A 27,835-nucleotide genomic window follows, 5' to 3' on the forward strand; every position below is an offset into this window, starting at 1 on the left:
TGGGCTGTGCTCTATTAGCACCATTTTACAGATGAGGGTCCTGACGGTCACGTGGGATAAGTTACTTGTCCAAAGTCTGAGAGCTAGGACTCAGTGTATTTGGAGCCCCAGGTAGATCTAATTCCCAAACTTTTTAAGCCTGTGTTTAGCATAAGGCCTGAGGTGCAGCAGGAGCTTATAAAATCCACTTTATTTCTGCTCATGTAGCCTTGATTTGTGATGTCTCCTCTGTCTGTCTTTGCCCAGACTCCAAGGCTGTCCCTCTAACCCCATATCATCTCAATTGTCCCCAAAGCTTGTGGATGTCCCATGGCTTTTTCTAAGAGTGGAATGGTCCAGTGGCTGAAAGATCAAACTTTAGGATGTTTCAATTTTGCAGAGGATCACTCCTGTGCTGGAGCTATGTGGATGCCCTGCTTTCATTTATTTTTTGTATATTCATTCACCTTTCAGCAAACACAAAACAAAGACCTGCTATGTGCAGGGCTCCAGCTCACTGCTCCGTGGGGACGGCAGATTGATTATCAGTATTATTTTTTTACAAACATTTAGTTGATGCCTAGGATGCCGGAAGTGGTGGGAGCTAATAGCTGGAGGTCCTGAAAGTCTCAGAAGGACATTGACAGCTGGGTGCAAGGCTTAGAATCAGTTAGGTGGGTAGGAATCCAGGTAAGGGGGCCGTCCTGTAAGTGTCCAGGCAGGGGCTGAGGAGGTTTGGTGCATCTGGAGGGAGAGGGTCTCTGGAGGAGAGATCACCTTTGGTCCAGGGAGAGATTGCCTTTGGTCCAAGGAAAGTGGCATTTGAACTGAGATAGGGGAGGAGGCGGTCTCCCCTTGCGCCCCCTGTTGGTAGAGCCTGGCATGGAGCTCTTACCCCCAGAAATGTGGTCCCAGAATTCCCACCAGCATCACAGAGCATGGCAGAGAAAAGTGAGTTTGTGGCTGAGAGACAGCAGCCACTGGCTGGAATAGCGTGATTAGAATAGTTGTGTTGGGAACGCTATCATGAACAACCCAGAGGAGGGAAAGGAAGGTACCCAAGCGTGTGACTGGATTCTATTTAATTCTCAGTCCCAGAGAGATTCGCTAGTTGTTGAGAATGTGGACCTGGTATACATAGGTACTAGGGAGCAGTGCAGGCTTTTAAGGATGATGAAGGTGGAGGACCGAGGCCTCAGGCTTGGTGTCCAGGTGGGGACAGCAGTGCAGGTTAGCTGGTCAGCACGAGTGTGCATGGGCCTCAGGGGCAGGTGTTCAAGGAGAGGACATAGGTCTGGAGGAGGATTCAGGCGCCCAACACATGACAGCGGTCAGGATGTGAAGAGGCCAAGGCCAGAGCAGGGGACGGTAGTTGGGTGGGCGGACCTGCTGGGGGAACTCCTTCTGGCCAGGAGGTAACCTTCGCTATGGCTTTTCCTTTGAAGCGCACCAATGCCCTCCTCAGTTCCCACCTGGCCGCTCCGACCCTGTCCCGCCTCCCCCTCCCCCGCCCTCCTCTGCCCGACCCCCCTGCTCTCTCGGTACACCGCAGTCCCCTCGCCCCGTGGCCTCTCCCCCCGTGGGGGCGCGCGAGGGGCCACGGAGGAGAGCGGGGGAGGGCCGGCCCGCCGCCGCCCGCAGAGGGAGGAGCCGGGCCGCGGAGGAGGCGGGGCGCGCGGAGAGCCGCGGCATGGAGCGAGCCCGGCGCGCCCGGGAGCGCAGCCCCGCGGCCCCGGAGCCCTGAGCGGGCGCGGCTCGTGCGCTGGCGGGAGCGGGCCGGGCGCGGCGGCGCGGCCCATGGAGCGGCCCCGGGCCGGGCCCCCGGCGGGCGGGCGGGCGGCGGGCTGGCGGCGGGCGCTGCGGCGGCGGCTGCGGTGAGGCCGGCGGCGGGGCCGGGCCGAGCGCCATGGAGGCCCCGGGCGCCGGCTTCGCGTGCCCGCTGCCCCCCGGCATCGCGTCCGTCACCTACGTGTTCGTCTACAGCCCCAGCGGGCCCGGCGGCCCCGGCCCCGCGCCCGGCCCCGGCCCAGCGGCCCCCGCGCCCCCCGCGCCGCCGCCCCGGGGCCCGAAGCGGAAACTTTACAGCGCCGTCCCCGGCCGCAAGTTCATCGCGGTGAAGGCGCACATCCCGCAGGGCGAGGGCGAGATCCCGCTTCACCGCGGCGAGGCCGTGAAGGGTGAGGGTCGCGGGGGGCGGGGTCGGGGGGGTGCGCCCGGCCGGTGCTCTGCGATCGCGGAGGGGCTGATGCCATTTTGGGGTCCCCCTGGGAACTTGAGCCAGGGTGTCATTATGGGATGCATCTGCCGCTGGGGATTCCTCCGTGTCAGGGAGGGTGTCTGTGTTTATGGGGTTTCTGCCTATCTTCTATCGTTTTGTGTTCCTTGTGTCACCACAGAGGCTTCTCTGTCAGGGGGGTGTTTCTGTGTCATGGGAGATGGTGTCATTGGGGTTCTGTGTGTTTGAAGGACCCTATCCCGTTATAGAGTTCCATATGTTGTGGGGTTCCTACACCCCTTCTGGGACTTTTTCATTGGAAATTCTTGTGCTCTGTGGAGACCCTGTGCCATTGTGGGCGATGTCAGTGGCAATATGTGGGTGTCTGTATAAGGAGGGTTCCTGTTACTGGGGCTTCCTCTGTTCTTGGGGACCCTGTGCCATGACAAGGTCCTCTCAGTCTGGGCTTCTCTGCTTTCATCGGGGCCCTATCTTCATGATGTCTTGTTTTCATGGGAGCCTGTGGAAGAAACAGTTTTGAGGGTCAGACCTCCGTGGTCCATCTGTGGCCTAATCCCCAGGCCACAGCACAGTGGCCCCTGGGACAGGCAATAGTAAGGGTGGGATGAGTTTCAGAGGCAGGAGAAGGGTCACCTGGGAGAGCTGGAGCAGGATGGTGGCCCCTGCCTCTGCCTCCTGCCCGCCTCGAGTGTGTCCATCTGTGTGTCTCTCTGTCCCACACATGCCCATCCTGTGCTGTGCCCATCTGTTCTTTCATCTTCCATGTGGATCCCGAAATCTTTCCAGGGAAAAAGCCAGGAGGATGAAGGAAGGGAAGGGAAGAGGGTGACGGGTGGGTGGGCAGAACCTGAGCCTGAATTAGTGGTGAGGGGAGATGGTGGGAAGGGGCATTCCTGCTGCCCTACTCTGCCCTGACACAGTCTTTCTGTCTTCTCTCCCCTCAGTGCTCAGCATTGGGGAGGGCGGTTTCTGGGAGGGGACCGTGAAAGGCCGCACGGGCTGGTTCCCAGCCGACTGCGTGGAGGAGGTGCAGATGAGACAGTATGACACACGGCATGGTGAGTGACCCCCACATTCCCTGGGCTGCTCCCTAGCTCACCTTTAGACTTGCGTGAAGCTGAATACATGTGGATATTCAGAGAAAGGATGAGGGTAAAGTCAAACACACATTCAAAGTGGATGCAAACTTGTGTGCATGACAGACATACAGCATGCACACACCCTACAAGGACTAACAGATGCTTCACAGCAGCAGAGACACGTGTGATGTGCCCACAGGACATGCAGGTATGAATGTGCATCTGTGTGGATCCCACATATGCTTCCTACTGACTATACACCCCCCAGCACATGGTCCTCACAGAGATACTGGGTGCTTGGAGTGCATGATTCCTGCATGGCTAGCAGACAAGTAATGAGGTCAGTATGAGGAAAGAGATGTCTTTCCAAAGCGGACAGATTGTCCAGGTGGGCAGTGCAGGGAGGCCTGGATCCGCCAAGAGGAAATGAGGCCAGTTGGGTCTGGAGGGGCCGTTGTGGGCGCCTCGGGATCGTGACGGTCTGAGGGCAGCAGGTGGGGATGGCCTTGGCTTCCAGGAAGGACCCCTCTGGGTGTTGGGACCCGAGGTGGTCCTGCCAGTGGGAAGGAGTGGCTGGTCCTTTTGAGGTCTCAGGCCAGAGCTGACTACACGTCTGGGAGATGAGTCTCCCATAGCCACGAGTGTTATTTCTGGCCTGGTGAGCTGGTGGGACGAGGAAGTCCTCTCCTGAGTGGTGGCTAGTGGACCAGTGCTATCTCTGGAACAAGGGGTTCAGGGCCCCTTCTGCTGTACAGGGCTTGGGCCCAAGATTGCTGTGCCCTCTTCACCTGGGTTGAGAGTTTCCTGTGTGGCCCGGACCTCTGCCCCATGTGACATGTGGCCACTGACCAGGTCCTGAGCAGGTGCCTTTATCTGTTTGCTTGGCTGTTCCCTGCCTCGTCCTGATGGCTCTCTAGGTGGTGACTGGGAGTGTGGCAGGAACATAGTCCCCTATTGTGGGCCTATGGAAGATTAGTGGGGAATGATTTCAGAGTTTTGGGCCTTGGTGCCAACCTGAAGGAGGAGGGGAGAGGGAGGAAGGACCTCCAGACCTGGTGAGTTGGGAGTGGTTCTGTGCTTCCCTCATGGGGGGCGTGCAGTGAAAGTTCTGGTTTGAGAACTGTGTGGCTCCGGGACAGTTGAACCTAAATCTGAGGCTGGGGAGGGTGGCAGGGAGGTCTGGACTGGAGTCAGAATTTGAGAATAGCATATGTTGATGAGGTGTTTGATGTGTGTTGGGCCCTGTTGTGGGAGCTGGGATCACAGAGGCTGGCTCTGTGCCTGGAGAAGAACAGGCAGCACAGTGGTTATAACAGATGCGTTTGTGTACGGCTGTGACGCAGGCGTGAACACAGGATGCTCCCTGGTTGGCCCGAAGCGTCAGAGGGAGCTTCAAAGCAGAGGCGTTTGAGCTGAACCCTGATGGATGACCAGGAGTCATCTAGGTGGTCAGCTGATGGTGGCGGGGGGCAGAGTCTTTGTACAGAGTGATGTGGCATTCCAACTGCATGTGCTGGCACCTGGCGTGCTCTGAGCAGTGTCCCGGTGCCTGGTATGGTTTTAAGTATTTCATATATAGGAATCGACTCACTCTTCCTAGCCGGTCTAGAAGGAGGACAGTGGATATTGGTCCATTTTTAGGAGGGCTGGTTCAACTGCCCAAGGGGCAGAGTCTTGTTTGTGATGTAGGCAGTGGCTGCAAGGTCTGGGCTGTGGCTGACACAGTTCACAGGCCCTGGATGAGTGAAACTCGTGTGTGCAGTCAGGGGCGGCATAGCTGGAGTGGGTGTGTAAGGCCCGTCACATGGCTGTGAATCCAGGGGGAAGACAGTGGGACAGGAGGAGACGGGAGTGCTGTCTTGAGTGTACAGATTGTTCAGGGTTAGAGTGAGGGCCAGGCAGGGCAGATGGAGGTGGAGGCCAGGGGGTGGGTACAGGTGGACTGAAGTCTTGGAGAAGGGAGAGAGTGCAGAGTACAGTGATACTGGACCTCCAGATCTCTGGGCAATCGCAGGACTGTTAGACAAGGTTGGCTTTGGGGTTTGTCACCTGAAGGAATGTCAGAAGGTACCTGGGTAGACAGAAGTGTGTCATGGGTAGGTAGAGGGAGAGAGGCCTGTGGAGTCTGCCTGCTGGGAGGGGTGGGAGTAACCTCTGTCCTCAGTGCAGGCCTGGCCTGCCAGCTACTCTGGGCAGAGTCTGATCTTGGACCCAGGGGCTGGGTGGTGCCAGCGACCGGGGGGCAGCCTAGGAATGATAACCTGCTTCCAACAGGCCCAGATCCAAAGAAAAATCTATTTCTGAGACTGGAGTGGGGACAGAGAGGGAGTTAGGGCCAAGGAGGGAGCACTGCCAGCACATGCAGGCCAGACTGATGCCCGGGGTTAGCAGAGAGGGTGCCTCCCATAGCCCGTCTGGAGTGTGATGGTGAAAGGAGCCATTGCAGCAGAGAAAGCTGAGGAGTGAGGGAAACGATGAGGTGAAGCCCTGTGTGTTCCAGAGCCTGGTTCGTAGGACACCTGGACAGCTGTGGCTCTGGCAGCTGTCCTCCCCCTTCCCCACTGCCCCCTCCCTCTCTCCATCCTTCCCTCCCTTTCTTTCCAGTATTGGGAGACTGGGGGAGGGGTGTGTGTGTGTGTGTCATGCTGTGCGTTTTCACTTCAGCTGGATTTTATGTGTCTGATTAATGAAACTGGAAAATGAATTTATGTTATGTAATAAATACAGTTTGTTTAGTTGACAAAATCTAAAAATGGGAGGCTAGTGAACTGCGGAGTTTATGGTCCTTTTTGCAGGCAGGCGTTGTGAACGTGTCTACAGTTGGGTCAACGTGAGAAGGGTGTGGTGGAGGCAAGGAGGGGTCTGGTGCCTGACCTGAGCAGTGATGAGGTCTGGCCTGCTCGGCCATGGGATGGTAGGATGGTGAGTGCAAGGGTGTCACAGAGGGTCTTGGTCATGATGGCACCGTGTGGCTAGGGGAGAGAAGGGAATAGATCAGAGCTTGAGAGTGTGCCAGGGTGATAAAATTACAGGCCATCAGAATCTAGGGGACCCTCCAAGGTGAATTTTCCTATTCCATAAGGGGAGGCTCAAAGGAGACCATGAACTTCCTGAGAGTCACACAAAGTAGTGGCAGGATCTTGAAATCCAGACCAATTCTTTTCCTGACATCTGTGTCTGCTGGTATTACAAGGAGCATCTTCTTCCTCCCATCCAGCCTCTGCTTTGTCTACTTTGATATCCATTTATCCTTGACTCACCTACCCAGTCTGCTATTACCTACTCATCCATCAACCCATCCAGACAACTCAACCCCTCTTTCCTTTTATCCACCCACTCACCCACACATCCTTTCATCCATCGATCCATTTGTCCTTCTGTCCATCTATCTTTTCCTCTCTCCCTCTGTCTGTCGATCCATCCATCCATCTATCCATCCATCCATCCATCTCTCCTTCCCTCCCTCTCTCCATCCATCCATCCATCCATCCATCCCTCCATCCTTCCATCCATTTATCCACCCCCTATCCATCTATCCAGCTATCCACCCCCATCCATCCATCCACCCCCCTCCATCCATCCACTCCCATCCATCCATCCACCTACCCATCCACCCAGCCATCTCTTAGTCCATCTGTACATCTATCCATTTGTCCATCCCTCCATCCATCTGCCCATCCATCCATTCATTTCTTTTTCTATCCTTCTATCTGTCTGTCTATCCATCTGTTATTCATCTGTCCATCCATCCATCCATCAATCCCTCCATCCTTCCATTCATTTATCCACCCCCTATCCATCCATCTATCCATCTATCCACCCCATCCACCCACCCATCCACCCATCCATCGTCCATCTGTACATCCATCCATCTGCCCATCCATCCATTCATTTCTTCTTCCATCCTTCTGTCTGTCCATCCATCTGTTATTCATCTGTCCATCCATCCATCTATCCATCCATCCATCTATCCATCTTTCCACCCACCCACCAATCTAGTTATCTCCTCTCCATCAAACCACTTGGTCCACCTATCCATTTGTTTCTATATCTACCACTGTCCATGGATGGATCCCTTCATCCACCCATCCTGCTCTTTGTCCCTCCCTCCATCTATCTTGTTCTGTTCATTCTTTCCTTCATCCATCATATATTTATTTATTCATCCATCCATCCAGCCACCCACCCACCCAGCCAGCCAGTTCTCTGGCCATCTATCTTTCTAATTAGCATTTGCAGTGCCCTGTATGTGCCAGGTGCTATGCTAGGTGCTAAGATCACAGAAATAAGTGAGATGTGGTTCTTACCCACAGGGAGCTCACAATTAGTGAGAGAGTCAGGTCATCAAAAATCATAGGTTCTCATCTGATCTCATTTCCTACCTCTCTCTCTCACTCCTGCTCCAGTGGCACAGACTGCTTCCTGTCCCTTGAACACCCAGGCCGATGCCTGCCATGCGGGCTTTGCCTTGCGTGCTCACCCCTGGGAAGTCCTTTACCAATGTCATCCATGGCAGCTGCCTCATGGCCTGTGCCTTTGCTCAACTCTTTCTTTCTGGGAGGCTTCCACATGACCAGCCTAGAATTGTGAACTTTCTCTGTACCACACTGTCCTGCTTCCTCATAGCATTCATCAGCATTTGATATATTATGTATGTACTTAATCCTCTCTCTCTTCCAATATATTGTAAACTCTATAGGATAGGATAGGGGCTTTGTTCAGTTCTCTGCTGTATTTTCAGTGCCTAAAACAAACAGTGGTACATGGTAGGAGTGTCATAATACTTGTTGAATGAAGAAAGTAATCTTGAGAAATGCTAAAATGATAGAGAATGAGGGCAGAGTTAAGGATTGAAATGCAAGTGGTGGTGGAACCATCTTGGGGAAACCACCTTGGAGACAGAGGTGCTGGGAGAATCTGGTTCATGGGCAGCTGCAGAAGTGAGCCTGGAGCAGGAGGATCATGCTGGTGGCGTGCATCAGACAGAATCTGCCTGCTTATAGGAAATGAGGGAAGCCAAGGGTGGGGCAGCAGGCAGACAGCTGGCTAGCTCTGCAGTGGCTGCTAGGGACTTTGAGTTAGAGCAGGGGTCGGGAATCTTTTTGGCTGAGAGAGCCATGAACACCACATATTTTAAAATGTAATTCCGTGAGAGCCATATAACAACCCATGTATGGTAAGCATTATCCGATAAAAATTTGGTGTTGTCCTGGAGGACAGCTGTGATTGGCTCCAGCCACCCGCAACCATGAGCGTTAGGAAATGAATGGATTGTAATACATGAGAATGTTTTATATTTTTAACATTATTATTTTTATTAAAGATTTGTCTGCGAGCCAGATGTAGCCATCAAAAGAGCCACATCTGGCTCGTGAGCCATAGGTTCCCGACCCCTGAGTTAGAGTATAGATGGGACAAAGCTCTGTGCGATGCAGTGACATCAGGGAAGGGGAGACTCAGCCCCTCACACTAGGATTCCCTGTGCACTCAGAGGCAAGACCTGGAGCAAGGGACCCCATGATGTTGAGCATCAGTGGGCTGTGTGCAGGGTTGTGAAGACACAGTGCCACTTCCATGGCAGTGCACGTGGGCACGTAGCATGACATTGGCACATGACTGGTCACGTACAGGCAGACATGCACATGCATAAGCACATGTGTGAGCACAGCACTTACATGTGTCAGTGGGTCACACATGCATGCCTCATACATGCACATCTTTTCTGGTAGCTCTGGGGCTCTGGCTCTCTAAGGATGATGATAGCCTTGTCGGGTCTGCTGTGTGCATCATGGAGAGATGACCCACAGCTCCTGCCCTGTTCTGGACCCTGACACCAGAAGCCAGAATTTCCCCCACATGGTTCCCTCAGCCCTCTGACCTCAGGACCCAGGATTTGCTCTCCCCCACTTCCATGTGCCAAAACCAGGGCAGGGGTGTGTGTATGGGCAGAGGAGGGTGAGCACTATGGTTGAAGGGCAGTTCAGGCCACTTAGAGGACATGGCCCTTCATCAACAACTGAAACTCCCCACAGAAACCCGAGAGGACCGGACAAAGCGCCTTTTCCGTCACTACACAGTGGGCTCCTATGACAGCCTCACCTCACACAGGTATGGCAGGGGTAGGTGGCAGGTGGGCACGCATGCAGATGGGACATCAGATGTGGACGGAGGCTGATAGCTGGTCAAGGAGGTTTGGGAGGGAGAGCTGGTGCCCATTCCTCCTCCCAGGTCAGTCCAAGGACAACTCTGGTGGGTCATGCCTGAGGGATCCTTTCTGAGGCATACATGGGGTTCGGACTGGTCAGCTGTGCTCTCCAACAGACTTCTCCTGACCCTTTCCTACTTTCTTCCTTTATCAGTGATTATGTCATTGATGACAAGGTGGCCGTCCTGCAGAAACGGGATCACGAGGGCTTTGGTTTTGTGCTTCGGGGGGCCAAAGGTAATGCAGGGTGGGGGCGGCGTGAGTGTGTCTGAGGCGGGCGGCAGGCTGGCAGGGGCTGCAAGCTGTTCATGGCATCTTCTGTCTTACCTGTGTTCTACCCCTCTGCTCTTCTCCCTGCCTCGCCCTGTCTCCTGTTCCACCCCTGCCTGGCCCTGTCCCTTGCCCCCTGTGTCACTTTATCCGCTACCCTGGCCCTGTCCCCTGCCTTGTCTGCTGCGTTGCCCTTGCTGCTCTCTTTCTGGCTCCACCCCTCCTTGTCCCTCTGCTGTGACTGTATTCTCAGTTGGGAATGTTTCAATACAGAAGGCAATGACTCCTCCTCCTGGAAGTCCAGGGTCTCTACTGTAGTGTGTCTAACCAAGTGGGGGGCCTCTCTGGGTGGTGAGTGGGAAGTTTCTCAGAGGGATGTGTCCTGGATTCCTGGGCTGGGTCTTCTTGCCCTGGGCAGCCTCTAGCTGCTGCCCCAGCCTCAGCCCCAGGTCACTCTGTCCTGGTTGTCATCTGCTCAGCATGTTGAACCACTCTTGGGTGGTTGCTGCGTGGCAGCTGCCTCCACCCGGACACGCTGGTGAAGCACCTTCCTAATGTCCCGCCCACCCCTGCAGCAGAGACCCCCATCGAGGAGTTCACGCCCACACCAGCCTTCCCCGCGCTTCAGTACCTGGAGTCCGTGGATGTGGAGGGCGTGGCCTGGAGGGCTGGGCTGCGCACAGGAGACTTCCTCATCGAGGTGAGGCTCATCCTTACCTGTGTAGCTAGGTGGGGTACTGACCTCTGAGCCCTAAAGAGGACACACCTGGACCGTCCTCACCCACTTGCCTGTCTGTCCCAGGTGAATGGGGTGAATGTGGTGAAGGTTGGACACAAGCAGGTGGTGGCTCTGATCCGCCAAGGCGGAAACCGTCTGGTCATGAAGGTTGTGTCAGTGACAAGGAAGCCGGAAGAAGATGGCGCTCGGCGCAGAGGTGAGGGGTCAGGCTTCAGACATCAGCCCAGACTCTCCCTTCTGGCTCCTGACCTTAGACCTTTGATTCTAGGCCCATGTTCCTCTGCCCACCCCCTGACCCCAGACTGCTGACATCAGATGTCTGACTGAGCCTAGGCGAACTGTGCCCATTCATGGCCTCAGTCCCTTCCTAGTCCCTGATGTTAGACTGCCACCCTGGCCTCCAGCCTCTGACCCCTGACCCCAGGTTGCCCCTCCTCAGATCCCCGTCCCCTGCTTCCTGGCGTCCCCCCAGCCCCTGGTGTGGAAGAGCCCTCCTTCCCTGCACTGCCAGCAGCTGCCTGGAGGCCGGGGTTGCCATAGCAACTGTGAGGTTGATGCTGCCTTCCGCTCATTGTCGGAGGGAAGGGGGAGGCGGCACCTGAGGGAAGAGGAAGAGCGTCTTCCCCGCGGCGCGATGTTGCGGCTCAGCCTGGGCCCAGGAGGCTTTGCTGACTGGGCCCAGCCCAGGCCCTGACTTGGCTGACCATACCCTGGTCCCCTGAGGGGCAGTGGCCACCAGGGCCTAGGGAAGCCCTGGAGCAGCAAGAGCCCAGCCTGCTGGGGACCCCTCCCAGCCCCCACCCCATGGCTCTGGTACCCCTTGCTCAGCCTTTGGAGTCTACAAGGTGGGCACTCAGGCTGGAGCTGGTCAGCACTGTTACCCCCAGTGGGGCTTTTGACCACCTCCCGAGGCCCCGCCTGCCCTGGCCCAGCCCTTCCTCGGCACCCCCTGAGCTCCCAGCGCCATGAAGAAGTTTGCATCCAGCCGCAGCCTGAACAAGATCCTGGCCCAGTGCGACGCGTCCTCACGGGAGTACGAGGAGATCCAGGCGGTGGAGCGCAAGTGGCACCTGCACCTGGCCACGCCGCGCTGCCCGCTGCTGGACAGGAGGGCCAAGGCCTCCCTCTTCTTTGCAGCCCCACCACCGCCCAAGAGGGCCCCCAGCACCACACTGACCCTGCGCTCCAAGTCCATGACGGCTGAGCTTGAGGAGCTTGGTGAGCAATGGAGGCAGGAGGTGGCGGGCAGCCCAGGGTGGGAGGCCGGGTGGAGTGAGCTGGGGCCAAAGCCAGGCAGAGGCAGAGGTCAGGAAGGACCGACAGACAGATGTTTGAACAGGTCAAAGTAAATGGGTGGGTGCTGGAGGTGATGTGAAGATAGAGCGAGGGCCAAGGGGCTGGGTGACAGGGCTGGAGATGATCAGCGGGACCACCAGGATGGTGGTGGGAGCTGGGCCTGACCCACCAGTGTGTTTGTATGCACGTGTGCCTACTGCCTGTGGCTCAGTCTGACTTGACTCCTTCATTTCATCCGAGTGAGAAAAGGGCAGGAGTCAGGGGCTCTGGGCCCTCTCCCAGCTCTGCCAGGCACGAGCTGCGTGACTTTTGCATTTATTTTAGCCTTTCAGCACCTGCTCACTCACTGGCTAAGCAGGGTGATCACAGTGAGTGGCTGACCTCACGACTGTGTGAACCTCACTGGTGCAGTGACAGCACAAGCCTTCATGGGCTTCAGGAGGCACACAGAGTATATCAAGGCTTTGATGGGCATGTTGTGGGCATGATTGCAGAGTGACTATCAGTAGCCTCATTGTGAGCATGTCTTGAGAAATGTGACTGTTAATAGCTTCATCATAGGCGTGTCCAGATACACATAGCCACGTCCTAACATTTGTTACTATCAGCGTCCTTGTCATGAGCGTGTCCTGGTACATGTGACTGTTAATGTGCTCTGTTCTTGTACAGTCCAAACCCTGTTCTGGTCCCAGACTTTACTCTGGCTTCAGCTACACAAGGAGCATTGACATTGGTCCCGGGCTGGGAGCTGACCTAGTTCTGACCTTGACCCTGGTTGTAGACTGAGCTTCAGCTCTGGCTTCTGGCTTTGTTCTTCTACAGCCATAGAAAGAACCCTTGCCTGTCCCCTAACATCATTCCTGACCTTAGTCGCTGCTGAGTCCTGACCCTGTTCTGGCCACAGGCTGAGCCACCCTGGCCAAGCAGGTCCTCTGGACTGCAGTTTAGTTTGGTGTGGAGGACAGCCACCAAAATCAAGTGGGCTGACATGGTCAGAGTTTCCTTCCCCATAAATATTATGAATAGAATTAAAGTTTAAAAATACATAGCCATCTCAAAACAAAGAAACAGGAATTCCCTAGGTCTCAAAAATGAAGAAAGAAATCAATGCCAAGGAGTGAGGGGAAGCTGATGCCTCTAGAGGCTGTGAGGGCTTGGGGTAGGATGTGGGTTCTCAGGGCAAAGGTTGGGGTTCTCATGCTCCCACAAAGCCAAGTGATATAGTGTGGGCCACTGAGAAGTGGGAAAGCTAGAACCAAGCCCAGGAACTGTAATTAGCATAAAAATTACTGAAAATCATAGAAAAATATTAAAGAGATAAAATAGGGTGATTAAATACCAAATTTAAGAGAAAAAACAATTCATAGTGAAAGAATAGGACAGTACCAAAAGAAAAAGAAAAGGCTGATTTTAAAAGGATCTTAAAGAACTGTTATTGAAACAGAAAGTATAGCCACTGAGATTTAAAAAACAAAATCTCTGTCTGGGATAAACAGGACTCCCTCTGCTGCCATGGGACAGGGTTGTTCTGCAGACCCAGCTGAAGAAAAAAAACCAGTGAATTAGAAGATAAGTTTGAGATCACCCAAATGCAGCACAGGAGACAGGGAGATACAGGCTGTTAAAGGGCAGATGAGACATAGAGAATAAATGAGAAAACCCCCAAAGAATAAAAAGGTCAGGGAAGATGCGATATTTGAAGAGTAAATGGTAATAATTTTCCAAAATTGAAAAAAGGGGTTGAGACTCCAATTTGAAGAAATATAAGACCCAAGCAAGGAAACACAAAATGAATCCATACCTAGACTTGTCATAGTAACACTTCACAATGCCATAGACAAATAGACAAGTTGTAACGACCAGACAAAGAAGCTGGATGACTGAGGAGGAACAGGAAGACCGACAGCTGACTTATGGTCAGCAATAGTAACTGCTAGAAGACAATGGAACTGTAATTTCAAAGCCCTGTATGAAAATGCTTTCCCACCTAGAATTTTATATCTAGATAAACACACTCCTTCAAGAGTGAGGCAGATAAACTAGCAGACTTCTGGCCCCAAGGTTACAAGAGCCTGAGGTAGTCATGGGAAGTTGATCTATCACATTGAGGATCCAAACTGATCAATAAACCAGTGCCGCTAGGCAGCTGGGTCTGGCCAGACACCATAATAGCCATGCTCAGTGCATGTTCAGAAGGGACCCTGCCAAATCTCTGCAAAGATGTGCTTGGGCAGTCTGAGTCCTGTAATCCAAGGACCCAGGGACTCTGGGCTGCGTCTGTCTGAAGAAACTCGTGAACAGCAGAGCCTCCTTCCTCTCTGCTCTGGCCCTTGTCTTCCAGGGGCTCGGTCTTTCAGCTTCGGGTCAGCCTTGTCTGCCCACTTTTCCTGAGTAGAGTTTGGGGAGGGATGATGAGGGTATGTCTTAGTACAGAACTTCTGTCCACACTGCTGGGTGAGGGGTCACAGCTTTGACTGAAGCTGGACACAGGCTCTTTATGTCTCTGCATTGGGAGGAGAAGCAACTCCTGCCCTCAGAGGACTGCTGTCCTGGGAGGCAGCCCGGTTGCTGACCTCTAGAAACAATGGTTTGAAGAAGTCAGGCTAACATCAGGGTCTTCTCATGTACCACAGGGCTCAGCCCATGATCCAGAATTTGTGCTTTTGAAAGAAATAAGACCTGGTGGCTCATTGCCAACATTAACGTGTCAGTTCTGTGTCAATTTGTTGAGAACTGATGGGACCCTGTAGGGTCCTGCAGTCTCTTGAGAAGATGACATAAACAGCTGGGAAGAAAGGAAAATGTGAGGTGACAGGAAAGGCAGGTGGCAAGGGTGGGGGCTCATGCCCAGGTGACTGCTTGCTGCTCAGAGGGTCTGGGGGAGAAACAAAGTCCTACAGGGTGGAGGTGGGAGGCAGAAATGGGGCGGAGAGGGTGGGATGGGGTAGGGACCTTTCCCTGAGGTAGGTGGTAGGAGAAGCAAGAGCAGGACACCCTCAGTGTCCTTCAGCAATGGGTGCATCAAGGTTCCCATGTGCCCATCTACTCAGCATGAACCAAGGATGTGGTAGGGCTGCAGAGGTCAGGGGGGAGGGGACCCAGGTCAGGGATGGACCTGGCAGGTCTGAGCTCCCTCCTGTTCATCCACTTTCCCTATGATAAATCTGGGGCTTCTGGGTCCCTTTTTCTTTGTGATTAGAATGTTGAGGCAGATGCCATGCCAGTGTGTGGTCTCTGACTGGCCGTGGTCAGACGCACACAGACTTGCCCTTTATTGGAAACACATTGCATAGAAGCTCACAGGTGACCAGTGCAGCCATCAGCAGCCTCCAAACTTGGTTTTCATGGGATTTTTCCCTTTCCCTGAAAAAAATCTGATTTACTTGTCCGTGGATGTTTCCACATATATGTGCATATTTGCGTGTTTATGTGTGTGCAGATGTGCATGAGCATGCATGGGTGCACATGTGTGAGTGGATTGTATAGAGGTACACAGGCATGTATGAGTATCAGATGTGTGAGTGGATGTGCAGAAGCATGTGACTGGGTGTGCACAAGTGTGTTGTATGTGAGTGGTCATGTGTGAGTGGATGTGTGTGGACATGTACAAGTGTTTACATAAATGAGTGGCTATGCATGGGCATCATATTTGCACATGTGTGAGTGGATGTGCATGAACATGTGAGCATAATGTATGTAGACATGCACAAGCATGTGCACATATGTGAGTGGACTGCATTAACATGTGTGAGCTGATGTATGTGGATGTGCACATGCATGTGTGAGCATCGTGTGTGTGAGCATGAACAAGCATGTATGGGCATGTGTGTGAATGGACATGTACAAGTATGTGTGTGTGCATGCACATAAAAGCATATGTCTCTGTTTGTACTTGTTTCTACCTTGAGTTTCAAGCCATGTACTGACTTGGCATTGGGCAGATTTGCCCCTTCGTTCTGGTAGGGAGCGTAGATTGGGGTTATGGAAATCTGGGAGGGCCTGATTGTTGGGAAGGGTTTGGGGGGAGAGATGGGGCAAAGGGAGTGGGGAATGGGGGCTGGATAGCAAGAATGAAGCCTACCTCTTACCCCCTTGCTCTGTTTCTTGATTCCAAGCCTCCATTCGGAGAAGGAAAGGGGGTGAGTCATCTGCTGTGTCCCCAGGGCCTGCTTTGCCTGACCCCTGTCCAGGGAAGTGCCGGTGTGTAAGGAGGCTCCAGTTCAAGTCAGGGTGGTCTGGAATCCTGGGCTGCACCTTCCGATGGCCTTCTCTCTGGGATCTGGTGGGGGCACAGTAGAAGGACCTGTAAAGGGACAGATAGGGTGTTCCCAGGGTGTGGCCACCTGGGGATGTGATAAGCTGGGTCACAGGCCTTGGGGCTCTGGTGAGCTGGGGCAGCCTGGTGAGGCAGAGCTGAAAAACTCCCATGGTGGAGGCCTGGAGCCAGGGAGGGAGGGTTCAGAGGGTCCAGCTGTGGCACTTTGCGGGCGGGAGCATCTGTCATTGACTTGGCCTATGTTGCTTCTTTCTGTCTGCACTGGAAGCTCCCTTGTTCCTGGCATGCGGGTCCTATTTCTGTGTTGATCTGTTTTGGGGTCAGCCCAGTGCTTTAGAGCCAGGGTCTGGGCCCCACAGCATTGGGGAGGAAGTTTGGAGCACCCCTGCCCAACATTGCCCAGCTGTTGGCTTCACTACCCTTTGCTCCTACCTTCAGTGTCGCCTAAGGCTCCGTCCTCTTGTGTTCTGTGTGTCCAGCCTGGTTGCCAGGGACACAGCATCCGTGTGGGGACAGCATCTGGGCCTGGACACTGAGGTCCAGCATCTGGTCAGATCTCAGGGCCTGGTTTCTGCCAGGTTCCTCCATCTCTCGGGTGAACTGGAGTCCGGGTCAGTCGGAAGCCAGAGGTGTCTCTGCCCTCTCATTGTTCGTGTGCATGGTGTCCACTGGTCTCTCACTCTGGGACCTGGGGCCTCCCTGTGCCAGCACACATGTGCCCACCTGCAGCTCAGGCTCTCGCACACAACCTGCAGCTTTTCCCTCTTGAGTTCCCGCCGCCCTTTCCCCAGCCCAGAGGACGTGCTTTCCTTGGCATCTCTTCAGGCAGGGAAACAGGTGACACTTTTGTGCACACCTTTGAGGCTGACACACAAGCTATTTCTGGAGCACATCGGTTCTGTCCTCTGCTCATTAGCGGGGCTCCCAGGGTGCTGTGCTGTGGCCTGCCCGCTTCCACCAGTTGTAGGGGCAGTGACCGCAATTCATCGCCCCCGCAGGCCCGCTTGTTCAAACAGCCGCGTCCTGGCTGCAGCCACCACGCAGTGCATCCCAGCAGCTGCGTCTGTGAGGCCGATTGGGGGTGAGCCATTCCAGTGACCCAGACCCGCTTCCTGAGGGGCTTTGTTTCCTTATTTAAGTGTCTAAAATGACTTATTTAAGGCTATATCTTCTGATTTTGTTGGGGATTAGTATCAATCTCACCAGCTTGTAGTGTGCAGAACTCGATTCTTTCCCACTGGAAAATAATTCTCGTCTGGCAACAGCCCCAGAGCCCTTGCCCAGCAGTTATGCTCGGCTACCTCTATGAGCATGTCACAGTGGGTCTCGGACTGAGTTCTGGACCTGGATATTCAGCCTCTAGATTCACAGCTCAGGTGAGCAGGTGCCCATGATCCCCATGGAATGTTTCTCTCCACTCTTCTTTCTTTCTTTCTCTCTCTCTCTCTCTTTTTCTCTCTCTCTCCCTCCCTCCCTCCCTTTTTTGTAAGTGAGAGGAGGGGAGATAGACAGATTCCTGTATGTGCCCCCTACCAGGACCCACCCAGCAACTCCCATTTTGGACCGATGCTTGAATCAGTCGAGCTATTTTTAGCACCTGAGGCCTATACTTGGGCCAATCGAGCCACTGGTTGCAGGAGGGGGAGAGGGAGAGAAGGGGGAAAGAAGCAGATGGTTGCTTCTCTAGTGTGGGAATCAAACCTGGGACATCCATACGCCAGGCTGATGCTCTACTGCTGAGCTAACCGGCCAGGGCCCACTCTTCTCTTTCTGTCTGTGGTTTCTGGACAGCCTGGCAGCTAAGTCTGACCTTTCACTTATTGCATGTATGATCTGGTCACGCTTTTCTTTCAGAGCTTGTTTCTTGGGTGGAATGAGGGCAGTGACAACATCTCCATTTAGTTGTGGATGAGAGGAGAGGGTTCAGGTAAAGCTCTTCTAACTCTGCACCGTCACCTAGGACGTGATGATGGTGATCTCTGCTCCGAAGGGAGTTACTCACTTCATCTCAAACACAAGAGGGCCTCTACAGGCCAGCTGTGGTCAGAACCTGGCAGCACTGGGAGCTGGTCCTCGTGGGGGCGTGTTTGCTGGTGAATTAAAACATTGGTTGACCTGTGCCAGGACCAGGATGGGTGCCCTGGGCCTGTGGGGAAGGGCACTTGCTCTTCTGGGAGACTGTAAACAGTTTGGGAGCTGAGGCGTGTAGACAGGAAGGATTGTAGCGAATGTGAGCTCAGTACCTGCTCAGAGCCAGACACTTCTTAGGTAGATGTTAGTTCTCAACACTCAAGCAGATGCCGTTTGTATGCTGTTTTCTCAGGTGAGGAAACTGAGTCTGGGTTGGGTACTGGACATCTCAGGAATTTATTTACTCTGCACGATGGGGTGCAGAGGCGGAATGGCAGGTGCTGGTAGGAGGTGTGAAGGCTGACCACAGACGTCCTCCAGTGGGGGCACTCGGGTAACCTGACGCCGGGTGTCCAGGGTTGGCACAGTCCCTGAGTCAGGAAGCGCTTGGAGATCTCGAGCCTGAGCTAATAAGGGTGGAGTGAGTGGGGCTCCTGAGTGAGTAAGAATGTCCCTCTGACAGCAGATAAATACCCTGCTGTGCCCCACTTACTGGCTCTGACCAGGCCCACCCCAGCCCTCCACCCAGAATTCTTGGAGTTTAACAAAACTTCCAAGTCGTGTTGATAATGAAAAAACACCTTTAAAAGCATCAAATAACTTGGCCCTGGCCGGTTGGCTCAGCGGTAGAGCGTCGGCCTGGTGTGCGGGGGACCCAGGTTCGACTTCCAGCCAGGGCACATAGGGGAGGCGCCCATTTGCTTCTCCACCCCCCCCCTCCTTCCTCTCTGTCTCTCTCTTCCCCTCCTGCAGCCGAGGCTCCATTGGAGCAGAGATGGCCCGGGTGCTGGGGATGGCTCCTTGGCCTCTGCCCCAGGCGCTGGAGTGGCTCTGGTCGCGGCAGAGCGGTGCCCCGGAGGGGCAGAGCATCGCCCCCTGGTGGGCAGAGCATCGCCCCTGGTGTGCGTGCCGGGTGGATCCCGGTCGGGCGCATGCGGGAGTCTGTCTGACTGTCTCTCCCCGTTTCCAGCTTCAGAAAAATACAAAAAAAAAAAAAAAAGCATCAAATAACTTTAATAAAAACAAAAGAAGCTTTTCTTTGGTCATAGATTTGAGAACAGTGCCTGAGGCTTCCAGGTGCCTTTCTGCCTGGGCCTTTTCTGGTGTCAACCCCCTGGGGGGTCCTCCTTGCCCCACTCCCAACTGCCTCCCACACCCTTTTCCCACACCTCCTACCCCAGATGATATTAGTGGCCTCCTAACCAGCCTTGGGCTGGGTGATGAGTTGTTTTCCGAAAGTGCCACCATTCACTCTTTTTTTTTTTTAAACAGAGAGTTAGAGGGACAGATAGGGACAGACAGGAAGGGAGAGAGATGAGAAGCATCAATTCTTCCTTATAGCACCTTAGTTGTTCACGGATTGATTTCTCATATGTGCCTTGACCTGGGGGCTACAGCAGAGCAAGTGACCCCTTGCTCAAGCCAGTGACCTTTGGTTCAAGCCAGCAACCATGAGGTCATGTCTATGATTCCATGCTCAAGCCGGTGACCTCAGGGTTTCGAACCTGGGTCCTCTGCGTCCCAGTCTGAAGCTCCACCCACTGTGCCACTGCCTGGTCAGACTGTTCACTCATTCTTGATTGACTCCCATCTTTTGTGAGCACTGCTGCTCCTCAGGGCCTGTCCTGGTGCAATGAGGCCTGGACAGGGAGACCTTGTGCTGAGGGGGAAATGAGAGGCAAAGGAAGCAGGGAAACTCGGGGGGACTCCAGGTTCTTATAGCATGTCCGGGTCCTCTCCCTAATGGTCAGTTAGCCTTTTTCCAGGGTCTCCGGGGTCCCCTGGAGCCTCCCCGAGGATGGAGCGGCAGGCTGGAGCAGGGCCTGGGCTAGGTGTGTAAGGCCCGTCCCAGGTCTGAAAGCATGCCCTGGGAGTGCGGGTCTGAGGTGGCCTCAGCAGCACAGGGGACGGAACAGGGAAGCTACTCAAGGTCTTGGCAGCTGAAATAGCACCTGCTTGGCTGTGCAGAGAAACTAGACGAGATCCTGGCAGCCGCGGCCGAGCCCACACTGAGGCCTGACATCGCGGATGCTGACTCAAGAGCGGCCACCGTCAAACAGCGGCCCACCAGTCGGAGAATCACCCCCGCCGAGATCAGCGTAAGCCAGCTGGATGTGAGGGGGGTGCTGGTGATGGAGGGTTCTGGGGGTGGGGGTGCTGGGCATGGGTTTTTTTGGGGGGAGAGGGTACTGGGAGGTGGAGGTACTGGGGACCGGGCAGAGCATGGGCGTTTGTGCATCTTCTGGGGTAGGGGCCCATCATTTGGACCTCACTCTCCAGGGGTGGTTGTGAAGGTCCCCACGGCCCATCCCAGAGGTACTTGGGACCACTTCAGCTCCCAGAATGGCCACAGTTGACCACGTGCTGAGTGGCTTTCAGTGCCTGAGTCAGGTTCTGTGACAGCCCTGTTCACCCCAGAAATGATGTCTTTGTCCTCCAGCCCATGTCTTCCACTGGGCACCTGCACCGCTCCCCCAGCTTCACCTGGGCCACACCCAGGGCCACTGTCTGCTTTGGACACCCTTGCATCAGCCCTGCCCAACACTCTCTGTGGCCGGGCCCTGCTGGCTGGCCCTGCTGGCTGGCCCTACTCTGGACGCAGGCACCTGGGCACTAGCATGTTGGAAATAGTGCACGGGGTGTGTGATCTTAGGCTTAGGAAGAGCATGGGTGGGGCTGGGTTCATGCTTGGGGGCTCCAGTGTCCTGTAACCTCCATGGACCCTCCCTGACTCCAACAGTCATTGTTTGAGCGCCAGGGCCTTCCAGGCCCAGAGAAGCTGCCTGGCTCCCTGCGGAAGGGGATTCCACGGACCAAGTCTGTAGGTACGGCTGGGCTGGGGTCTGCATGGGGCAGGGCTGGGTTGGGGCCGGGGTGGGTGCAGGGCTGGAGGACCCCTCTCACCACCTTCAACTAGGGTTTCCCTCTGAGTCCTGCCTCTCCCTGGTCCCAGCCCAGAAATCTCATGTTTGTGGATATAATGTGGGGGTCAGTCCTTCATCAAACCCAGAGATAGTTTGCTAAAACAGACCCTTGAGACTCCCCCATACCCATCCGTGGCTTCTCATCCCATGGCTCTCCCTCATATACCTCCCATAAGTGCAAGCATCTAATCCCTGGGTCTTCTTCTATTCTAGATGCCTGAGTACATGTCATGTTTCTGATCCTAAAATGACTCTCCCCTTGAACCTGCCCCCCACCCTACCCCCTGTATCACTCAGTGCCTCTCTTCTTCAAGGCCAGTTTTATCCAAAAGTCACCTATACTTGCTGTCTCCCATCCCTTACCTGCTCTTCAGCCTGAGGAAGGCTAGCCCTATTTGTACTTAAAACTGAAATTGCTCTCACCATGGTCACCAGTATTTCCCAGGGCATTCCTCCCAGTGGACATTTGACCACCCCTTCCCTTTCTGATTTCAGTTAAAGTTTTTCTGCTCCCTCATCCATGAAACTCCTCTCACAGTTTTAGGACAACACTTCCTGGTTTTCCAATCGGTTATCAGCTGCACCTGTTCAGTCCTCCTCCAGCACCGCACTGCACCACACCACACCACACCGCACCGCACCACACCACACCACACCACACCACACCGCACCGCACCGCACCACACCACACCACACCACACCGTACCACACCACACCGCACCGCACCGCACCGCACTGCACCACACCACACCACACCACACCACACCACACCACACCACACCACACCAATGTGGGTCCTTCTTAAGGTTGTGTCCTTGGTCTGGCTGCCTCTGCACCTGTTCCCTTGGGACCTCATCGCAGCCCAGCTGCTGTCATGCCTCACATTTGGCATGTCTTCTCTAGCCCCGGTCATCTAACAACTCCGGCCCACTGCTTGTCCCTTTAGACATCCAATGCCTTTTTCTTGCTTACTTGTTCATCCATCGACCCCTAGACCTGTCCACTCGTCCATTTATTTGTCCTGTACAACTCCCCACACCCATCATCTGTTAACCAGGAAATGCCCATGTAGAACTCCAACACTGTTTTGTGCTCACTGCTTCATGTAGTACTTAGTTACTTCCCTGTGGAAGTAACACTACTAGGATCCCTGTGTTACAGGCGATGAACTGAGGTAAAGAGGTCAAATGACTCACCCAAGGTCACACAGCTGCCTTCTCTGTCTTCTGTTCACCTGTCTGGCCAACCAGCTACCCCAACCCCAATCCCTCATTCACCCTAGGACCTCTGATGATTGATCCTACTCTAGGCTGACCCTGGGACAGGTGTGGGGCTCAGTTGGGGGAGGTGACACGTGTGCAGACAGCTCAGCTTGGAAGTTACATGGTGAGTGTGAAGGAGCACGTACAGTTGGAGACATGACTAGCCATACCTGGGAATAATGGAAGACCGGAGGGGGAAGTGTCTGAGCTTAGACATGTAGGATGAGTGGGGGTTTCTGGGAGACCATGTGGTGAATTGGTAATAAAGGCCATCCATCGTGTGTGGCATGGCCCTTCAGGGACTGCTATGGGTCATTTCTGTAGGGGGGAAGGTGGGGAAGAGTGTAGGTAAGACTGCAGCCACTTTGGAGCTCAGAGGCACACCCCCTACCCCCTTGGCCTAAGCCCTGGGTGTCCTCCATGGCTTCCTCCTTATTCTGTGCTCCCCCTGACAAATTAGGGTGGACTGCCTCCTTAAATACCTTCCTCCTGACTCCTCGCCGTCCTTGCAGCCCTGCCCAGCCAGGCCTGTGTCTTGTTCTTGGACCACAGCTTTGCTCTCCTCCTGACCTTCTGCCCCAGCTCCACCCTCTGATCAAATGGGACCTTCTGCAGAGCAGATATTACCTTGCCCCTGCAGCTGACCCTTTGTGGCCTCCTCATTGCCTTGGGGTCCTGGGAACCAGTCCAGCTCTCTCCTGCTTCATCCAGGGACTTCTGTGTCTGCTGCCCTCTGATCCGGGTCTACCAGACTCACTGTTCTCCATCTGCCCTCACTGCCAGAGGCCTATCCTCACATCTGTCCTCACTTTGCCAGAGGCCTGTCCCTCAGCCACACCCAGTCCCAGGATTGACAGGTTCAGATCTTAAGTGCATGCCCATCGTTACATAAGCCCAGGTGGCAGCTCTTCCCCACTCACCCCTCCCAGGCCCTCTGGTGCTCAGGACTGGTCCACAAGTGAACTGAGAGGAGCTTGTCTTTAACCTCCTCTCCTTGGCCTGCTGCATAAGTTATCTGATTGCTAGGGCGCTCACCCTTTGTTCTGGCTGTGTGGCCCTGGGCACAGAATTCAATCCTTGAAACCTCAGGGTCCTTATCCATAAACATGGGGACCACCTAGGACTTACCTGCCTCGAGTGCCACTCTGAGGCCCCCGCAGTGGGCTGCACTCACAGCTGAGTACCAAGCGCGATGGCCACTGCTAGCATTAGCAGCTTCAGCCCAGCATCTTGAGGCTGGCGCTCAAGTGCTAGGGAGATGCTTGCTGCTACTGTTGGGCAGAGGGCCCTGCCCACCCTAGATGGCATCAGAACAGGCTCCCCGTTTCATCCTGAGGCAAGTGACTTTTGTTCTCCTGAAGTTAGAACTTGGCATGCCAGACCCCCTGCAGCGTCTAGGAGCACTGCCCTCCACCCCCCACCCCATAGATCTGTTTCATGCACTTATGGGGGTTTACACACAGCGTTCTCATGTCCAGCAGTGGGACCTAAAAACGATGATGATGATGATGAACTTGACTTCCCACCTGGGTCACCTTCAGGCACTTAGCCCTGTGCTATGAGCTTTAAATGACTCCAGCTCACAGCCCCACAGGGGCAGCAGGCAGTGCCAAGAGGTTAAGAAATGTCAGTAAAGCCTTTTCACACAGAAGCCCGCCCTTTTTGGGCCAGGGATACAAGAGCTGTTCTGCAGGACAAGATGCAAACAAGGCGTGGGTGGCTTGGCGAGAGCGTAGTGGTGGTGAACGGAGGAGGTGGCTGGGGACAGGCAAGCTGCCTCGTGGTGGGTTCATAAAAATATCACTTAGCCCAGAGGGAGGCCAGGTGTAGATCCCCAAGGCACTCCACCAGAGACCTGCGTGTGAACATGGAGGAACCAACCGTTCATCCACTCTCCTTGGGTTGGGTTGTCTGCTCCTGCAGCCTAAGTGAACACACTTGCAGCACAGGTGTCCACACTGTCTACAAGGAGGGTCTGCCAGGTTCTAGGCAGGCAGCAGGAAGATGAGGTCCCTGAGCACTCCGCCCTACTCTTGCTCAGATCCTAATTACGTCTGAGGCAGGCAAAGGGGTTCATTCTAGCCTGTGCTTCTCATAAGAGAACTGAGGCTCAGAGGGGCTCAGTGCTTGGCTTGCGGTCACATAGCCAATAGGGAATAAAATTGAGACAGGTGAGGTGGTCAGCCTGCAGATCTATTTTTATCTTTTCTCCTGTCCTCCCTTCCACCCAAACTTACCAAATTTTAACCACTAGGGTAGTATCAGTGACTGGCGGCCTCTCCTAGTTCAGTCTGTCCATGTGGCTCTGCACTGGATGTGCACAAAGCAGCCCCTCTCTTCCTACCAGAGGCTTAGCTCCACTGGCCACAGCCCTGCTGTCCCCTTGTCTACTGTATATCAGTTCTGCTCAGGGACAGCGTCCCTCTCATTTCTGACCATCTCCCTCCTGCGGCTGGCTGCCACCAGGGCCTCCCAGTGAAACCTACCTGTTCCACAGCTGGTGGTTCTGATGTGCTCAGTCTCCAGTGGGAAGCCCCCCTACCCTACCCCTCTGACTAGCGGGCTGCCCGTACCCTCTTTGGGCAGGTCTTGGCCCCAAGTCGTGGTCAGTTTGGGTCGTTTCTCAGAGCTTCTGCTGATGGGCCCCCCTACCCTATATATCTCTCCCCAGCCTTCACAAGAACCCCCCTGAACCAGCAGTGGTCTTGTGCAGATCGTGGGCCTTGCTCAGAATCCCTGCTCTGGGTTCCCCCAGCCTCCCCTGCTCTCCAACCCCAGACCCCATGCCCGCCCTGATTCCATCCTCCTGGTCAGGTTAGCACCTCCTGCTGACTTCTAAGGGGCATCCCCATACTCTGGGACCCGGGCTGCACTGGGATGGAGTTGGGACAGGGTCGCCTCTGCGTAGGGCGGGCGCTGGGTTGCAGAAGGGCCTCCTCCAAGTCTCCAGCTACCAGCGCCTGTGCTGACCGGGCCCCTCTGTCCGCAGGGGAGGATGAGAAGCTGGCGTCCCTGCTGGAGGGGCGCTTCCCGCGGAGCACATCCATGCAGGATTCGGTGCGCGAGGGTCGCGGCATCCCACCCCCGCCGCAGACCGCGCCGCCACCCCCGCCCGCTCCCTATTACTTCGATTCTGGTCCTCCCCCCGCCTTCTCACCACCTCCTCCGCCTGGCCGGGCCTACGACACGGTGCGCTCCAGCTTCAAACCCGGCTTGGAGGCGCGCCTGGGTGTGGGGGCCGCTGGCCTGTACGAATCCGGGGCGCCGCTAGGTCCGCTGCCCTACACCGAGCGGCAGAAACGCGCACGCTCCATGATCATCCTGCAAGACTCGGCGCCTGAGGCGGGCGACGTCCCCCGGCCCCCGCAAGCGGCCACCCCGCCAGAGCGCCCCAAGCGCCGGCCGAGGCCTCCGGGCCCCGACAGCCCCTATGCTAACCTGGGCGCCTTCAGCGCCAGCCTCTTCGCGCCGTCCAAGCCTCAGCGCAGGAAGAGTCCGCTGGTGAAGCAGCTGCAGGTGGAGGATGCCCAGGAGCGCGCGGCCCTGGCTGTGGGCAGCCCTGGCCCAGGAGGCGGCAGCTTCGCGCGTGAGCCCTCCCCAACGCACCGCGGGCCTCGGCCGAGCGGCCTTGATTACGGCCCTGGGGACAGCCCCGGGCTGGCATTCAGCGGCCCAGGCCCAGGCCCAGCCAAGGATCGGAGGCTGGAGGAGCGGCGCCGCTCCACCGTTTTCCTGTCGGTGGGAGCCATCGAGGGCAGCCCCCCCAGCGCAGACCTGCCTTCTCTGCAGCCCTCCCGTTCCATCGATGAGCGCCTTCTGGGGGCCAGCGCCACCACTGGCCGCGACCTGCTGCTGCCCTCCCCTGTCTCTGCTCTGAAGCCATTGGTCAGCGGCCCCAGCCTTGGGCCTTCCGGCTCCACCTTCATCCACCCGCTCACTGGCAAACCCCTGGACCCTAGCTCACCACTGGCCCTTGCGCTGGCTGCCCGGGAGCGGGCTCTGGCCTCCCAGACACCCTCCCGGTCCCCCACGCCTGTGCACAGTCCTGACACTGACCGCTCTGGGCCCCTGTTTGTGGACGTTCAAGCCAGAGACACTGAGCGAGGAGCCCTGGCCTCCCCAGCCTTCTCTCCCAGGAGCCCAGCCTGGGTTCCTGTGCCTGCTCGTAGGGAGCCGGAGAAAGCCCCCCGGGAGGAGCGGAAGTCACCCGAGGACAAGAAGTCCATGATCCTCAGTGTCCTGGATACGTCTCTGCAGCGTCCAGCTGGCCTCATTGTTGTCCATGCCACCAGCAATGGGCAGGAGCCCAGTGGGCTGGGGGCTGAAGAGGAGCGCCTGGGTACCCCAGAGTTGGCCCCAGCACCCGCACAATCTGCAGTGGTGGCAGAGCCCCTGCCCAGTCCCCAGGCCCAGCCCCCTGGCAGCACCCCAAAAGACCCCGGGCCAGGCCAGGGCAGCTCAGAGGAAGAGCCAGAGCTTGTCTTTGCTGTGAATCTGCCACCTGCCCAGTTGTCCTCTAGTGACGAGGAAACCAGAGAGGAGCTGGCTCGCATTGGGCTGGTGCCACCCCCTGAAGAATTTGCCAACGGGCTCCTTCTGGCCACCCCACTGCCTGGCCCAGGTCCCTCACCCACCACGGTGCCAGGCCCGGCCTCAGGGAAGCCAAGCAGTGAGCTGCCCCCAGCCCCCGAGTCTGCAGCTGACTCTGGGGTGGAGGAGGCAGACACACGCAGCTCCAGCGACCCCCACCTGGAGACCACAAGCACGATCTCCACAGTGTCCAGCATGTCCACCCTGAGCTCTGAGAGCGGGGAACTCACTGACACCCACACCTCCTTCGCTGATGGACACACTTTTCTACTCGAGAAGCCACCAGTGCCTCCCAAGCCCAAGCTCAAGTCCCCGCTGGGGAAGGGGCCGGTGACCTTCAGGGACCCTCTGCTGAAGCAGTCCTCGGACAGTGAGCTCATAGCCCAGCAGCACCACGCCACCTCCGCTGGGTTGGCTTCTGCTGCCGGGCCTGCTCGTCCTCGCTACCTCTTCCAGAGAAGGTCCAAGCTGTGGGGGGACCCCTTGGAGAGCCGGGGGCTCCCTGGGCCCGAAGACGACAAACCAACTGTGATCAGTGAGCTCAGCTCCCGCTTGCAGCAGCTGAACAAAGACACGCGCTCCCTGGGGGAGGAACCAGTCGGCGGCCTGGGCGGCCTGCTGGACCCTTCCAAGAAGTCGCCCATCGCGGCAGCTCGGTGAGCAGGGCAGTTGGGGAGGGTCCTGTCCCATCTCCACGGGCCTCCCTGTTTTCCTGTTGCCCATATGGTTCTTCTGTCCTCCCCTTGCCTGTCCTCCCCCATCTGCCCCTCTGTTCTTCATCTGGCCTTGCCTTGTCTGTCTGAATCAGAAGGCTTCTCAGGGATTTGAAATGTCAGGGCTGCTGTTTTC

The 27,835-nt window shown here is 55.7% G+C and overlaps 1 protein-coding gene across 2 annotated transcripts in view; it reads left to right on the top strand.

Moving 5' to 3' along the window:
- Positions 1–27,835, top strand: part of SHANK3 (SH3 and multiple ankyrin repeat domains 3) — a 52,274-nt gene that overhangs the window by 14,550 nt on the left and 9,889 nt on the right. Inside the window, exons 12-22 of one of the 2 annotated variants that reach the window (XM_066358803.1) lie at positions 1,963–2,156; positions 3,160–3,273; positions 9,327–9,402; positions 9,654–9,736; positions 10,345–10,469; positions 10,572–10,704; positions 11,646–11,726; positions 15,920–15,943; positions 20,179–20,309; positions 20,951–21,035; positions 25,386–27,642. In XM_066358803.1, the coding sequence (XP_066214900.1) occupies positions 1,963–2,156; positions 3,160–3,273; positions 9,327–9,402; positions 9,654–9,736; positions 10,345–10,469; positions 10,572–10,704; positions 11,646–11,726; positions 15,920–15,943; positions 20,179–20,309; positions 20,951–21,035; positions 25,386–27,642 (3,303 nt within the window). The remainder of the gene's footprint in view (positions 1–1,962; positions 2,157–3,159; positions 3,274–9,326; positions 9,403–9,653; positions 9,737–10,344; positions 10,470–10,571; positions 10,705–11,645; positions 11,727–15,919; positions 15,944–20,178; positions 20,310–20,950; positions 21,036–25,385; positions 27,643–27,835) is intronic. The other variant, XM_066358804.1, reaches the window with a different exon arrangement.

Source organism: Saccopteryx leptura, chromosome 1 (assembly GCF_036850995.1).
Source record: "Saccopteryx leptura isolate mSacLep1 chromosome 1, mSacLep1_pri_phased_curated, whole genome shotgun sequence".
Classification (NCBI taxonomy): domain Eukaryota; kingdom Metazoa; phylum Chordata; class Mammalia; order Chiroptera; family Emballonuridae; genus Saccopteryx; species Saccopteryx leptura.